We start from the raw sequence: 15,097 nt of genomic DNA on the forward strand, positions 1-15,097 counted from the left end.
CCACCAGTAAGTTATGGTTGAAATTGTCAGATGTAAAACGTCATATCGTAAGGTTAGACATCTGACAATACCATAACCTTGAAATATTAGCGATTTTGTATCAGCATTACGTAATTTTTTTCGTGCGAAAATGTCGAGTTTTGAGCCAAAAAAGCGGGAACTTCTGATTTACTTCTTTAATTTGAAGAAATCTGCAGCTGAGGCGCATCGATTGCTTGCAGAAGCATATGGTGAGGCTGCTTTAAGTGAGAGAAGTTGTCGTGAGTGGAAGACAAAGAACGTAGTGGAAGGCCGAAAGTGTACGAAGACGCGGAATTGGAAGCATTAGTGGAGGAAGATTCGTGCCAAACGCAAGAAGAACTTGCACTTACATTAGGAGTGACTCAACAAGCAATTTCACATCGTTTAAAATTGTTGGGAATGATTCAAAAGCAAGGAAATTGGATTCCATATGAACTGAAGCCGAGAAACCTTAAACGCCGATTTTGCACATGTGAAATACTGCTTGCCAGGCGTAAACGAAAGGGTCTTTTGCATCGTATAGTCACTGGTGATGAAAAATGGATCCACTACGATAACCTAAAGAAGAGGAAATCATGGGGACCACGTGGCCATGCTTCAACATCGATAGCCAAGCCGAATATTTATGGAAAAAAACTCATGTTGTGTATTTGGTGGAATCAGCTTGGTATCGTGTATTATAAGTTGCTCAAACCGAAGAAATAACGTATTTAATGATGAGGTTAATTTCTTATTCAAGAAATTAACCTTTCTTGTTAGCTGAAAATTCAATAATTTCTTTCCAATGCAATAAGATCAAATACATTATTCATCTTTTCCTTCTTAGCGTTAAGATATTTTTACATGGAAGCGTCGAGAGTAATGGCACCTTAAGTGGAACGTACCCTAAGTGGTTTGCAGCCTCAAGACAGTTAGTAGTTATTCGACTATTTCAGAAAACTTTTGTAACTTTACGATATTTCAGAATGCTCAGTTTACAAATATAATGCCTTGTGCACATAGGACAAAGCTTATCGCGCGGCGAAAGTTTGCGCGATAACCAATCAATATGCTGCTTTCTGTATTAACTTTTCACGGGAAACACCACGTTGATTTACCTATCGCTCCAATTTCCGCGGTGCTCCTGTGGGCAGGAGTCATAAAATAACATTAAAACTATCTCTATTCATTGTTTTTATATCTTTATCATGCTAAATATATAATGTTTTCTGTTACAAAGTTTTGAAATTATAATTTTGGAATAATTACGTAATTTCTACAAACATATATATGAATTACTTCATATTTGCTTATATTCAATTGTATTTCTTAATTGTATTTCTTAATGTTTGTTAAACAATACAACTAAAATATCTTTCGTAATTATTGAATAATTTATTTCTACATTACATTGTGCAAACATTCCTCTAAGATGACTCGCCTTATCGCTACGGTTTTGCTGAAATTATATTTAAAAATAAATTGCGCAAAGAATTCACAATATTTTATAAATCCTCTATCTTTCTACAAGTTATTTGTGAAATATTGCTATACATAATTGCTGTATTATCAATTTCATTTGGATATCGTCATATTATTTCCTAAAAGTTGTGCTATCAGGGCTATAAAACTTTATGCCAAGGACGGATAAGGACGTATGAATTTTAATGATACCAGAAAAGACTACAGAAATGATTCAATCTTTTAATGTTTATAGATTTAGAATATAGAAGAACTTTGTGAGAGAGAAAAAGAACATTTAGTGATATTATTGTATTATTCAATTATAATGTCAATATACATTTGAAAAATAACATTATTAAATTACAATACTTGACGCATATACAGTTATCATCTCTAAGATTTTAATAATGAACGGCCATTATACTTCCAAAATTCAATAGACTTCAGTTTCTTTGGAAAACAAGGTACACGCTGCTCCATATGTGATGCACCTGTAATACGTTGTACTTGGTGCAAAAAATATTTTTGTATGCACTTTACAAAAATAAATAAGGACGTAAAGAGCCAAATTTGCCGAAGTTATGAGCCATAGAATTATTTATTCAAATCACAAAAAAATGCGTTTCGACCATTTGATGTAGTCCTCTTCAATTTAATTCGGTCAATGTAATTTCATTACGTCATAAAAGTCGCTCGATGCTGGTGTCATGTTAGCGAAATATAAATTGTCACGGATAGTTTCCTTTGACATGTCGGTGTTCGTAGGCTATGTAAGGAAACCACGAAAAGAACAAAAGAAAAAAGAACGGTGAGAAAAAAAACCGAATAAAGAACCACTACTCTAAAAATTAGAAAATTACAACTAATACAATAATTACTTCCTTATCACGGATATGAAAAAAGGAAGAGCTCCTGCACTCCTACAGTCAATATAGAAGTTTGAAAACAAATTAATAGACACGAAGTGTGAACATGAATTCTAACATTAGCATTAAAAGTAAGACGACAAAAAGAAACAATCAGAGACATATCAGCAAAAACATCCATCATAAACACAGTAATCCAAATACCAAAAACGTAAAAACGTTAAAAACCATACGTAAAACGTCCAAATACCATATGTAAAAACGTATTTGAAAATTAGAAACGAGAGAAGAAAGTAAGACTGATAGAAGTCATCGTCTTACACGGGTCATATCAAGCAGAAGAAAATAAACACGATCAAGTCTGTTTATGTCAGACTGCAAGTTCAAACCGTTGACCTGGCCTTTAATGTGAAACATTTCCGAAAAAAGACATTTGTGATAATTAGGCTTCTTGTCCAGAATCAACACATTCTTCCAATCAAAATTATGCAGTCTAACTGCAGTCTGCGATCTGTGATCGGTGACGGAGATGTTGTATAACGCGAGATGTAAGTTCTATGCCCTTTCACACGCGTACCCAACTCTCTCTTCGTTTAACCCACCTAAAATGTATCGCAATCGACACAATTGATTTTGTAGACAAGATATGTATGTTCAAGCGGTCTTTGTGACCATGAATAAAACGGTCGAGCTTATTGGTGACTTTAAATACTAGTTGATAGTTTGATCTTCCTATAAGTCTAGAAAGGTTGCCTGCGACATCTTTCATGTCAAGGCAGGTAAGGCAGGGTAGAAAAGTTTGTGCCGCTGTTCTCTGTCTCTCCCGACTTCTCTTCGTCAGTTTTTTTCAGAAACACTATATCAGATATTAATCCACCAACACGTTTATCGATAATGTAAAAAATGAAAGCGAGAAGATAGCTGTTGTCAAGGAGAAGCTGTATGACAGAACGGAGATTTTTCTCGTGATACATGGAGTGCGAAAGCTTGAGAGCACGATCGACCAAAGACTTAACCATCCGGTCTCATGACTGAGTGGGTGTTGTAAATAAAAATTTAGAAACCTCTCTGAGAAAGTGGGATTTTGATACCAGTCACAAACAATGTGACCATCCAACCATTTTAACCCGTTTTGCCTCAAAATGACCTACATTTTGTCTTTTCTTAATTATAATAATTTTGACAGAAAACGTCTATAGATCTTTCCGGAACTCGATACTCTATAGATGTAAGACATGCCTTTTCCGAACCTGAAGTGTATTTTTTCCTATCACGCGCCATTTTTTTAATATGGCGGCTGAAACGCCAAAAAAAATTGAAAAAATAGAATATCGTTTGTTTGTTTCTCATTTTTCGGCATAATCCTGTCATAAGATTGTGCTAGTTGTCTGGATCTGGAGGCATAATGTCTTTAGTTAAAATATAGTACTATGCAAATCAAATACTATGCAAATCAAAAAATTCATTATGGCGCATTCAATATGGCGGCTTTTTAAACAAAATTTTTGTTTTTATCGCTTTTTTCAGATTATTTATTACCCACTTGCATTTGCGTGATTTGTAATATTAAAATATGATTTAAACGAAATTAAATTGCAATGTGCCACGACATAATCAAAACAATCCAAAATGGCGGAGATTTTCGGGTCTTCAGTTTTTTTGTAAAATTTTGAGTTTTATTCGTTTTTGTCATATACCCAATTATTCTTTCATGCTTTTGTTGATTCTGAGGTTTATACTTCTGAAAAATAGTAACAGCAGCAAAATATTATAGTTCTAAGATATAACAATCTCTAAACACCATAACTTGAACTTAATTTTTACAGTAATTTATGGCGATATTATTGTAGTTTAGATGCATTTCTTTTTTTGCTATGTAATAAGTATAGAATATAATATATAATAGATCCATAGGTTTGACATAATAGAATAGTTGAACACATTTTTGCAATTTATGGTTATACAATCATGTTCGAGTTGGAAAACTTATTTGAAAATAATACTACTGTTGAATTACACAGCAAAAAAAAGAAATGCAATTAAAATACGATAATATCATAAGTTACTGTAAAAATCAAGCTCAGTATGGTGTTTAGAGGTTATGTTACATCTTGGAACTATAATATTTTGCTGCTGTTACTATTTTTCAGATGTGTAAGCCTGAGAATTAACAAAAGCGTGAAAGAATAATCAAGTTTGTTACAAAAAAATAAAAACTCAAAATAAAAACTCAAAATTTTACAAAAAACTTGAAAATCACCGCCATTTTGAATTTGTTTGGTTATGTCGTGGTACATTGCAGTTTAATTTCATTTAAATCATATTTTAATACTACAAATCACGCAAGTGCAAGTGGGTGATAAATAATCTTAAAAAAGCAATAAAAACAAAAATTTTCTTATAAAAGCTACCATATTGAATGCGCCATAATGAATTTTTTTATCTGCATAGCACCATATTTTAGTGAAGGACATTATGCTACCAGATCCAGACAACTAGCACTATCCTATGACAGGATCATGCCGGAAAGTGAGATACAAATAAACAATACTCTATTTTTTCAATTTTTGGCGTTTCAGCCGCCATATTGAATAAATGGCGCGTGATAGCAAAAAATGGACTTCAGATTCAGAAAGAGCATGTCTTACATCTATAGAGTATTGAAAGATCTATGAACGTTTTCTATCAAAATTATTGTAATGAAAAAAAGACAAAATTTATGTCATTTTAAAGCGAAACGTGTTAAAGAGAACATAAATTCGGACGTGTTAAAGAGAACATAAATTTGAAAACTGCGGAATTAGCAAAAATTTGGTTTTTTTAGCTATCTTAAATACGCTTTTAATTACTGAGATACGGTACAATACGGCACAAACGTAGCATAATGCAATATATTTAAGTAAGTTGATATACAATTTAATACAGGATTTGAAAAGTGCGAGACTAACTCTATAACTTCATATACGTGGGCAGCGGCGCGTTGTCTTTCCCTTCATCGCGTGCTGGCATCAGTTGCTAGATAAATTGGCTTTCGTTAAACTCCACTAAACGGCTCGAGCGCTATTCATTTATTATCTAGCCACACTCTCTTTTTAATCATTTTCTACAATTTTTTCTACAATTTTCTACGCCTTCACGAGTATTAGCACCACTGTTCTGGGACCCTATATGTAGACCATACTACAGTACTTTTTTTAAGCTCTTAGTGAGTTTCGTCAGTCTACTAAGGGTAGATCAGTTGCTCGATAGATGAAGCAAAAAATTATTGAGAATTATGAAGAGTATTTCGATGATTGAGATAGTTCTTACTTTTTACGAATAAATTTTAAATTGTGTAAATAAAAGATACCGAATTTATTTGTACATTTACAATACAATTTTAACAAGAAATTAATTAAGAATTAATTTGCTAAACTCGATATTATATTTATCTCGTCAGCGTATCGTATGAGGAACTGAGAGAACGTTACTTGCAATTCTCGGTTTACGACTTTGACCGATTTTCACGTCACGATCTTATTGGACAAGTGGTTCTTAAAGGACTTTTAGATTGTACCGATCTCGAGCAAGAAATTGAATATACGATGGACATCCTTTGCGCCTTACAGGTACCTTACATGAGATAAAAGATTAATAATTTCAGATATTATACGCGATGCGTAGTTTTAATCAACTGTTTAATGTCTTGCGTAGGAGAAGGTGGATTTGGGAGAATTAATGTTGTCTTTATGTTACTTGCCAACGGCTGGTCGATTGACATTAACCGTGGTCAAAGCCAGAAATCTTAAAGTGATGGACATAACGGGGAAATCAGGTGAGTATAGAACGGGTCGTATGTATTCTCTCACTATATTTATGGATGACATAATTTCATTACAATTACGATATTAAAATAAAACTTATTAGTCATAACACGAAGAGATATAATTATCAAAATTCATTTTGATTTTTCTTTAGATCCTTATGTGAAAGTCTATTTGCTGTGCCAAGGTAAGAGAATAAAGAAGAAAAAGACTACGGTGAAAAAAAACTCTCTTTATCCCGTGTACAACGAGGCGCTAGTATTTGATGTACCCGCGGATAATATCGAGGATGTCAGTCTCATAGTGAAAGTAATCGATTACGACAGGTAAAAGACAATGTTGCCGGCTATTACAGAATTTTTAAAGTAAAAAAAGCAAGTCTCTTTCCTCCTCGCTTTGAATACATTAAACTCGTAATTTTCGTCAACATCTTTCTGAATGATTATTTTCATGTTGAATGATTTCCCAGATACAGCATATTGATGAGTGATTTCGGTAAATGTTCACTTTAAGAGAGTCACCTTTGATCACCTTGACCTTGACATATATTATAGAGGTCATCCTCCTGAGTAACCTTCAGAAGGTTTTAGCCGTCGCTCGTTATTTGTTAAAAAGTTATTAACAAAAAATGTTTTAAAAATTGATCGTAATTTTTGCACACAATGTACATAAAGATAAGGTAAACAGTGCACAGGATAAATAAATTATATTGAAAAAATTATTTATTCAATATTTATAATAAATTTATTCAGTAAAATTTCCGCTAAGTGGATAGAAATAAGCCATAATTTCAAAAAATTTATCGATTCAATTTGATCAACATACAATGGTAGTGTGTGTCAGGACATGATCATAACATGATTATCAACATTGAAATCGTACATACGATCAAAACAAAACCCGCGCAATATACCCTGTGTGCAAAAATTACGTTCAACTTTTTCTTAGTAAGTACTGCAATCTCGAACGACTAGCGGGGGGCTGCGCCCCCCGCACTCCCCCTAAAAACTAACCTAACCCAACCTATCGTCACTAAGCGTCAGTCATTGTTTATTAAAGTGTTCAACTTTTGTGTTAATGTGACGATAGGTTGAGTTAGGTTAGTTTTGAGGGGGGGTGCGGGGGGGGCGAGCCCCCCGCTAGTTGTTCGATATTGCAGTACTTACTAAGAAAAAGTTGAACGTAATTTTTGCACACAGGGTATATTGCGCGGGTTTTGTTTTGATCGTATGTACGATTTCAATGTTGATAATCATGTTATGATCATGTCCTGACACACACTACCATTGTATGTTGATCGAATTGAATCGATAAATTTTTTGAAATTATGGCTTATTTCTATCCACTTAGCGGAAATTTTACTGAATAAATTTATTATAAATTATATATTATAAATATATAATATAAATATAATAATATAAATATAATAAATGTAATATATAAATAATTTATTATATATTATAATTATAATATATATTATTATTCGATATTGCTCGTTAACGGTACACATTATCGAAAAATTGTAATATATTTTTCGAATTTCTTTCATCAATAACTTTTTAACAAACAATGAGCGACGGCTAAAACCTTTCGAAGGTTATTCAGGAGGATGACCTCTATAATATATGTCAATGTCAATGTGATCAAGGTGACTCCCCTAAAGTGAACATTTACCGTGATTTTATTTTCAATATACTCTCCCCGCTCTTAGCTCTCTCGGCTAAGATTCATCTATTAACTTACATTCAAACATATTAAATTCTGTTTACCAACAATCTTACGATCTTGCCATCGTCAACTTCTTCAATTTTTTGCTGACATATTGTGTTTCTTTCTTACGCAACTGACAACATTTTTTATTCTATCAATCAAGAAAATTTTCAACTCATCATACTGAAAAGTTAAAAAAAGATATATCTTATAATTTTTTTGTAAAAATATTCCAAAAAACTTGTTTAATTCATACCTACAAAATATTCAGAACCCTTGATTCTTATATTTGCTCATATATCATACATATGGTATATAAGCATGATTATTTCTGGAATTAACTCATATCACTTTCGCTATACAGAAAAATTAGTTAGCCATTGAACATAAAAAGCTTTACTAATATATAAGTTGCTTGAAGCATTTCCTAAATTCTTCAAAAAATTGTTGCCAAACTTTCCTAAATTCTATATTTGCCCATGAAAGAAATTGTAATCTCAAATTCCATCATATTTGTATGCACTTTTTGCCTTTCGTTCATTTGTGCTGGACCACGCGTGTTATATCTAAGACTATTATATAGATTATTTATATCTACTTGTCACACTGAGATATACAAGGTGTCTGATTCGTATCTGGTACGTACTGTACTAGAGCTAATATATAGCTAGAATAGGTCGGGGTAAGTAATAAAATCGGTGTCTTTTTTTAAACAACTACATAAAATTTTAAGATATTAACAATGAAAGATTTCTAGCGAGCCGCAGCCTACTGACCAATCAGCACGTGCGCTGCGGTGAAACAAACATTATACGTGCTGTCGCTGTCGCATGGAAGGCAGCCGGGTCAGCCTCTTAGTCCTTCACTCAGCGTGATATATTCTTTCTCAGCCATTTTCCTCGTTGCTAAAATGCTGGCCTGGCTTATCATGCCCATCAGACAGCGCATATAGCGTTTGTCTTACCACAACGCGCATGCTGATTGGCCAATGGACTGCCGCTCGGTAAAAGTCTTTCGTCGTTAATATTTTAAAATTTTACGTTAAAAAAAGGCATCGTTTTCCCCGACCTATTCTAGCTATATATTAGTTCTGGTACGGTACGAGTTAGATACTTTGTAAAAGTGATCATTTACAATTTAGGCAATTAATATTTGAAATTTCATATCTAAAGAATTAGTGAACATTTCATCAATCTCCAATTTTAGACGCTCAATAATGTGTCATCTCTTATCATTAGAAAGATTAAATTCATTACTTATTCTTACGAGGAAATTTTTGAAACTATCGTATACGGATTTTGAGTTTTAGATATATTATAGAATAGCCAAAAATAACAAATACGTATCTTCTTATTAGATTTCAAGTTTAGGGATAGAAATAATTTCTTGGAAAAAATTCCATATTTATATTTGAGTACGATTGAATATTTCTGAAACCGTGAGTGTTTCGAACAGCTTTAGGCGGTGAGCGGCTAGTTCATATGCCGTCAAACGTTCGTCGACTACTATCGTTAAATGCGCGAGTATGGGTCGTGCTCTCCAATTCAGGAGCCTCGTAAGATGGTGTGAGGAAAGTACGAGAGTGCTCTTGTGTGTAAGAACACGGCGTGGCCCAGTATAGGGCCCGCGTGGAGTTGCCCGGCGCCTCCGCGTTGGAAAGAAACCCCCCTTTCGAAGGATGATAATAACTCAGAGTAGCAGACACTGATTCGTCTCCTTTCGTGAGCGTCGGAACCAGGTCCGAATGAGATTCAGCTCTGTTTGACGTGGGAGCAGCAGAGGCTGAACAGGCGAGCGGAACTCGCCTGAACAGTCTCGCACGCAGCAAGACGAAGTGTCGTGATGACTCTAAACGCGAATGTAACGAGCGTGCTTGAATCGCGGGGAAGTCTAAGCTTTATGTTGACTTGAAGACAAACGTGGCCCGTGCTGCTGATGTCGCCGGTGCGAAAAAGACTAAGGTTCGCAAGGATTTAGCCGCGAGTGAAGTTCGCGTGTGCGACGGCGTATAATTCTCGCGTCGATTTATACGTGACCGTGACTTGCATTGATATTGCCGCGGGTGTGACCAACCCTGAGTCTCGTTGAAACTAGAAGCGAGTATTCTTCGCGTATAAAGTCGCGGATGCGACGATCTATAAGTCGTGAGTAGACTTATATCAGCGAACTTGGTTCGCGTGAGCGCTGCGCCCCTGGCAGCGGAGCAGTAGCGAGCGTGGCTCGCGGGAGAGCTGCCGCCCTGGCAGCAGAGTTCCTGATGACAATGACGACTCGCGCGGAGTCGTGAGCCCGACCGTAATAAGTTCTGTCGGCACGAATACTCGGTATATGCAATACGGGAGATGTCGCGAAGAGAGACGTCCACCGTGGTGGAGGCGTCGAGGTAATCCGAAGTGGTCGCGCGAAGCCTTCTCTCAATCCTCGATCGTATTGAGAAGGTGGAGATCCGAGGAGTTACCCTACACCTTTCGTAACCTAAATGCCAACGTGTCCTCGGACACTCTAGAGGCAATAGCCCAACGTACAACGCACTCTAAAAGGCTGCGGAGAGTTGTGTAGAATCACAAAAAGACCTAAACATAAATGCCAATGTATCTACGACACTCTGAAGGCAGCGAAGATCAATGCAGATATGCAAAAGTATACCTCTGGCAAGGCAAAAGCCCAACGTGCTTGCGCACTCAAGAAGGCGATATGAATCTAGCTGGATTTTAAAAGAATACCTCAACGAGGCAGTGACCTGATGTGCAACCGCAATCAAAAGACGTCGAGTGGTCTCGCGTGGCGCCTTATATAGGCGCCTAACTGAGAATTAACCGCGAGAAGTGCTTCCGGCTGACGCGATCGCCACGTCGCGGCGACGGCGCGAACCGGCGGCGGAAGACCGGCGGCTGTGAGTCGCGCGGCGCCTGGGGCTCGACCGCCCGCCGTACACGCTTGACACCCAGCCGCCTTCCGGAACATTCCGCCCGCCTCCGTCCTTGCGACGGATCCTACTGGCCAGATCCCACCTCGACCTAGGAGCTGGGCGTCGCACTCGTCACTGGGAGCCTCACCAATTTAATTAAGGGACGGGTCAACATCGTGTCGGCGGTTTTGATCCGAGCCACCCGTACCTGACCATCGGGGCCCGGGAACAGTTCCTGGATCCGTCCCAGAGCCCACTTCGTGGGCGGGAGACGCGAGTCCAGAATCACGACGAGGTCGTCTACTCGGGGCGGGTCTTCCTTCCACGTCCACTTGCGTCTTGCTTTTAGCTGCGTGAGGTACTCCCGCGAGGTACAACGCGTCCACAGATGTTCTGTGAGGCTCTGAAGTAGCTGCCACCGGCTGAGATAAGTTCGTCTCGCTAGGCAGGGCTCAGGCACGGCGTTGAGCGGGCGCCCGATTAAGAAATGCCCTGGCGTCAGGACGTTCAAATCCTCTGGATCATCTGTCAGCGGGCTTAATGGCCTGAAATTGAGACAGGCCTCCACCCGTGCTAGCCAGGTGGAGAACTCCTCCACGTTGAGCAACCGCTCGCCCAGAACGCGCCGCAAATTATGCTTGAGCGAGCGCACTCCAGCTTCCTACAGTCCTCCAAAGTGTGGCGCGGCCGGAGGAACGAACCGCCACTCCGTGCCGTCCGCCACGAGCGCCGCCGCTACTGGTCCCCCCACGTCCAAGGCGGCTCGGAGCTGAGCCCGCAGTTCTCGGTCGACGCCGACGAAGGTGGTACCTTGATCGCTATATAGTACCGCGGGCAGACCCCGTCGCGCCGCGAACCGATGAAAGGCAGCGATGAAGGCGTCTGAAGAGTAGTCGCCGACCAGTTCGAGATGAACCGCGCGTGTGGCAAGGCAGACGAATACCGCTATGTATCCCTTAACGGCAGTACGTCCTCGACCGTGGGTCGCAGTCAGGGAAACTGGACCAGCGTCGATTCCGGCAACGTGAAACGGCGGAGACGGGGTTGCCCGCTCACGTGGCAGCGGCGTCATTATTGGAGTCAGAGGCCTCGCGCGCTGTCTAGCGCATACCACGCAGTGATGCAATACTCGCCGCACCAAAGCCCGGCCCGCGGAAATCCAGAATCGTTGTCGGATCCTGATGAGCGTCAGTTGCCCCCCTCCCCCCGTCAACCGTCCGTTCGTGGGCATCTAAGACCAGGAGCTCCGTCAAACGAGATTCCCGAGGCATCAAGATGAGCCGCCGCCGGTCGTACGGCAGCTTCGCGAAGCGCAGTCGTCCTTCCATCCGCAACGCTCCCTCCGCGTCCAATGCTGGATGCAGTTGCCGGAGATGACTTGAGACAGCCATCTGTCGTTCTCCACGCAAGTGGCGGAGCTCCTCCGAGAAAAACGCTCGCTGCGTGATGATGATGAGCCGCTGCTCGGCGCGTCGGTACTCGTCGGTGGTGACGACGACCGAAGTCCTGAGAGCTCGATCGCGGGAGCGCAACACATGTGCCATTATGCATACCGCTTTGTTGAAAGACGACGCCGCAATCACTCCTTCCCAATCTGAAGAGTGAGGCCCGGTCGCCACCTCCGCGTCCGCGTCGCCCACGCGCACCGTGTTGCAGCCCGTCCCCTGCTTGCGGTCCCATTTGGGCCAATGTTCAAACGACCGCAACAACCAGGGCGGTTCCACCAAAGTTCAAGATTCTGCAACTGGCTGGGCGGCATGCCTCTCGACGCGCAGTTAGCCGGATTCTCCTTGGTCGGAACGTGTCCCCAAGTAACCGACGGAAGGAGCTCGTGGATGGCTCCCATTCTATTCGCAACGAAGGTATCCCAGCGAAATGGATGTTGCGTAATCCACGCCAGAGCCACCGCCGAATCGGTCCAACAGCGGGCCACTGCGACTGTAGGAAGAGAGTCACACTCACGAATTGCAGAACTCGAGCCAACAGATGGGCTCCGCACAGTTCAAAGCGAGGCAGCGAAACTCGCTTTACTGGAGCCACCTTGCTCTTGGCGGTTAGCAAGCGGGACACTGGGGGGCCCCTCTGGGGTCGCACCATTGTATAGACGGCGGCCGCGTAGACGCGCTCGGAGGCGTCGCAGTAGTCGTGCAACTCTATCTCCGCGCCTGGAGTGTACCCCGTCCAACGGGGCAACCGAAGATGGCGGACCGTTGCTAAGTCCCGCTGGTACTGCCGTCACCGCGCGTCTTCAAGGGCTCGGGCAGAGGTTCGTCCTAGTCGACTCCTCCCACCCAGAGTTCCTGCAGCAGTATCTTGCCAGAGATTATCAGTGGCGCGATCCAACCGAGTGCATGGGATCGAAAATCCGAAAGATCGTAGAGAGAATGCTTCTCTTGGTATTAACGAGCGTTGCACGCAGAGAATCGGTGTATCCGAACGCGTCCTCCTCCGGCATCCATTGAATCCCCAACACCGGGGTGCCCAGTTCCTCACGATCTCGAAGTGGCATCAGAGGTAAACGGCTGTCCGCGGATACCGTTTCCAGTAACAAGGGTCGATTGACCGCCCATTTGCAAAGATGAAACCCGTCCGCCTTAAGGAGCGCCACTAGCTTCTGTTGCAGGGCGAAGGCCTCGTCGATCGTGGCCACCCCTGCCACCACGTCATCCACGTAGGCGGATCGTCGTAGTAATGTGGCGGCTGGCGGAAAGCTGGCGCCCTCATCTTCGGCCAGCTGCTGCAGGACCCGCAAGGCCAGGAACGGTGCGCAGGCTGTTCCGTACGTGACTGTCTGCAATTGGTAAACTTATACGGGCTCGGCAAGATTAGAGCGCCACAGTATGCGCTGAAGCGGTTAGTCCTCCGAGTGCACTTCTATTTGCCGGTACATCTGTTCGATATCCGCTATGAACGCCACCCGCTCCATTCGCCAGCGGAGTAGCACCGCCTCAAGGTCCTGCTGGAGACTGGGTCCTGTGTGAACTGCAGAGTTCAGTGAAGAACCGAGAGTGGAGTTCTGAGAAGCATTGAAGACCACCTTTATTTTTCAAGCCGCGCCCGACCCCCTGAACACCGGGTGATGCGGCAGGTAGAACGGAGGTCGACGGATCCCCTCGGCCTCAGTAACGAGCTGCATGTGCCCGCGGATGTGGTAATCCTCCATGAAGGTTATGTACGCCTCCTGAAGTTCAGGATTGCCCTGAAAGCGACGTTCGAGTCGTGCAAGTGAAGCCCGTGCCGCCGGCCTGGACTCGCCGAGCGCGACATCGGCCTTGATCGGGAGTCGCACCACGTATCTACCGTCTGACCGCCGAGAATGCGTGGAGGTGAAGTGTCGCTCGCATTCGCTCTCGGCGAGAGTGAGGGAGGGAGCTTTGGGGAGTTCCTCCAACTCCCAAAAACGTCTAAGTTGAGTGGCGAGTTCGTCGTCCACGCCGCGCAAGGTGCTGCAGTGTCCCTGCTTGATCCCATCTTCGGGCGGCGTGGCCCCTAAAAGCATTCATCCGAGCCGCGTTGCTTGCGCAATCGGGGATGAAGCAGGTCCTCGGCGGATCTCCGGCAGTACGATGGCCGCATAGATCTCTGCCCCCAGCACTGCCAGCACGGGATCCGTGACCTTGAAATCGTGGGCCAAGTGAAGGCCTGTCAGGTGCGTCCACTCCGAGGGGAGCTCCATTAATGTCGGCTTATACGCTGTCAAGCGAGGCACTATGAGGGCGTCCAAAGTCTGCTGGAAAGGCGGCCCCACCGTTGATCGTAATTGGAGTGAAGTAACTGCCCGCACCCTTTGCCCGCGATCGTCGGTCGCGCCGGTCAGCCGCACCCGCGCGGATCTCCGCCGCGCTCATAATTGCTGAGCCGCGTGTTCGGTGATAAGATTGACTTCAGATCCGGGATCAATCAGCGCTAGGACCCTGAGGACTCGTCCGGATTCCCCGGTCAGGTCGACCTGTGCCGTCGCCAGCAATGTTCGGCTGGCGGGTTGGCGTGTGATTGCCTGCATCGCAGTGACGGCAGCTGCGGACTCCCATGTCTGCGATGTGCTCGGCCCCAAATGTAGTAGAGTGTGATGGTCCTCGCCACATTCCCTACATCGCCGAGCGCTGGAGCACTGGTTGCGCCGATGCTTCTCAGAAAGACAATTAAAACAACGCTTCCATTCAGCTGCGCGTCGTCGTCGCTTCTCCGGCTTTAGTCCGCGGAAGCCGGCACAATTCCAAATGGGATGTTGTTGCGAATGCTGGGCGCAGCGATCCTTGCGACCCGTCGCCTGTACTGTTTGTGTGCGGGCGTTGCGCTGCAGCTCCTGGAGTTTGGATCCGCTCACGCCCCCCCCCCCCCCCCCC

The 15,097-nt window shown here is 42.9% G+C and overlaps 1 protein-coding gene across 4 annotated transcripts in view; it reads left to right on the plus strand.

The window, feature by feature from the left end:
- The window catches only part of LOC116849315 (synaptotagmin-10-like), a 526,459-nt gene that overhangs the window by 487,543 nt on the left and 23,819 nt on the right, over positions 1-15,097 (plus strand). For all 4 annotated transcript variants that reach the window (XM_032826343.1, XM_032826345.1, XM_032826344.1 and 1 more), the window contains 3 exons: positions 5,770-5,938; positions 6,024-6,144; positions 6,288-6,459. In XM_032826343.1, coding sequence (XP_032682234.1) covers positions 5,770-5,938; positions 6,024-6,144; positions 6,288-6,459 — 462 coding nt within the window. The remainder of the gene's footprint in view (positions 1-5,769; positions 5,939-6,023; positions 6,145-6,287; positions 6,460-15,097) is intronic.

The sequence above is a fragment of the Odontomachus brunneus genome, unplaced genomic scaffold, assembly GCF_010583005.1.
Source record: "Odontomachus brunneus isolate Ranch 3 - 2012 unplaced genomic scaffold, Obru_v1 Obru_scaffold_111, whole genome shotgun sequence".
NCBI lineage: Eukaryota > Metazoa > Arthropoda > Insecta > Hymenoptera > Formicidae > Odontomachus > Odontomachus brunneus.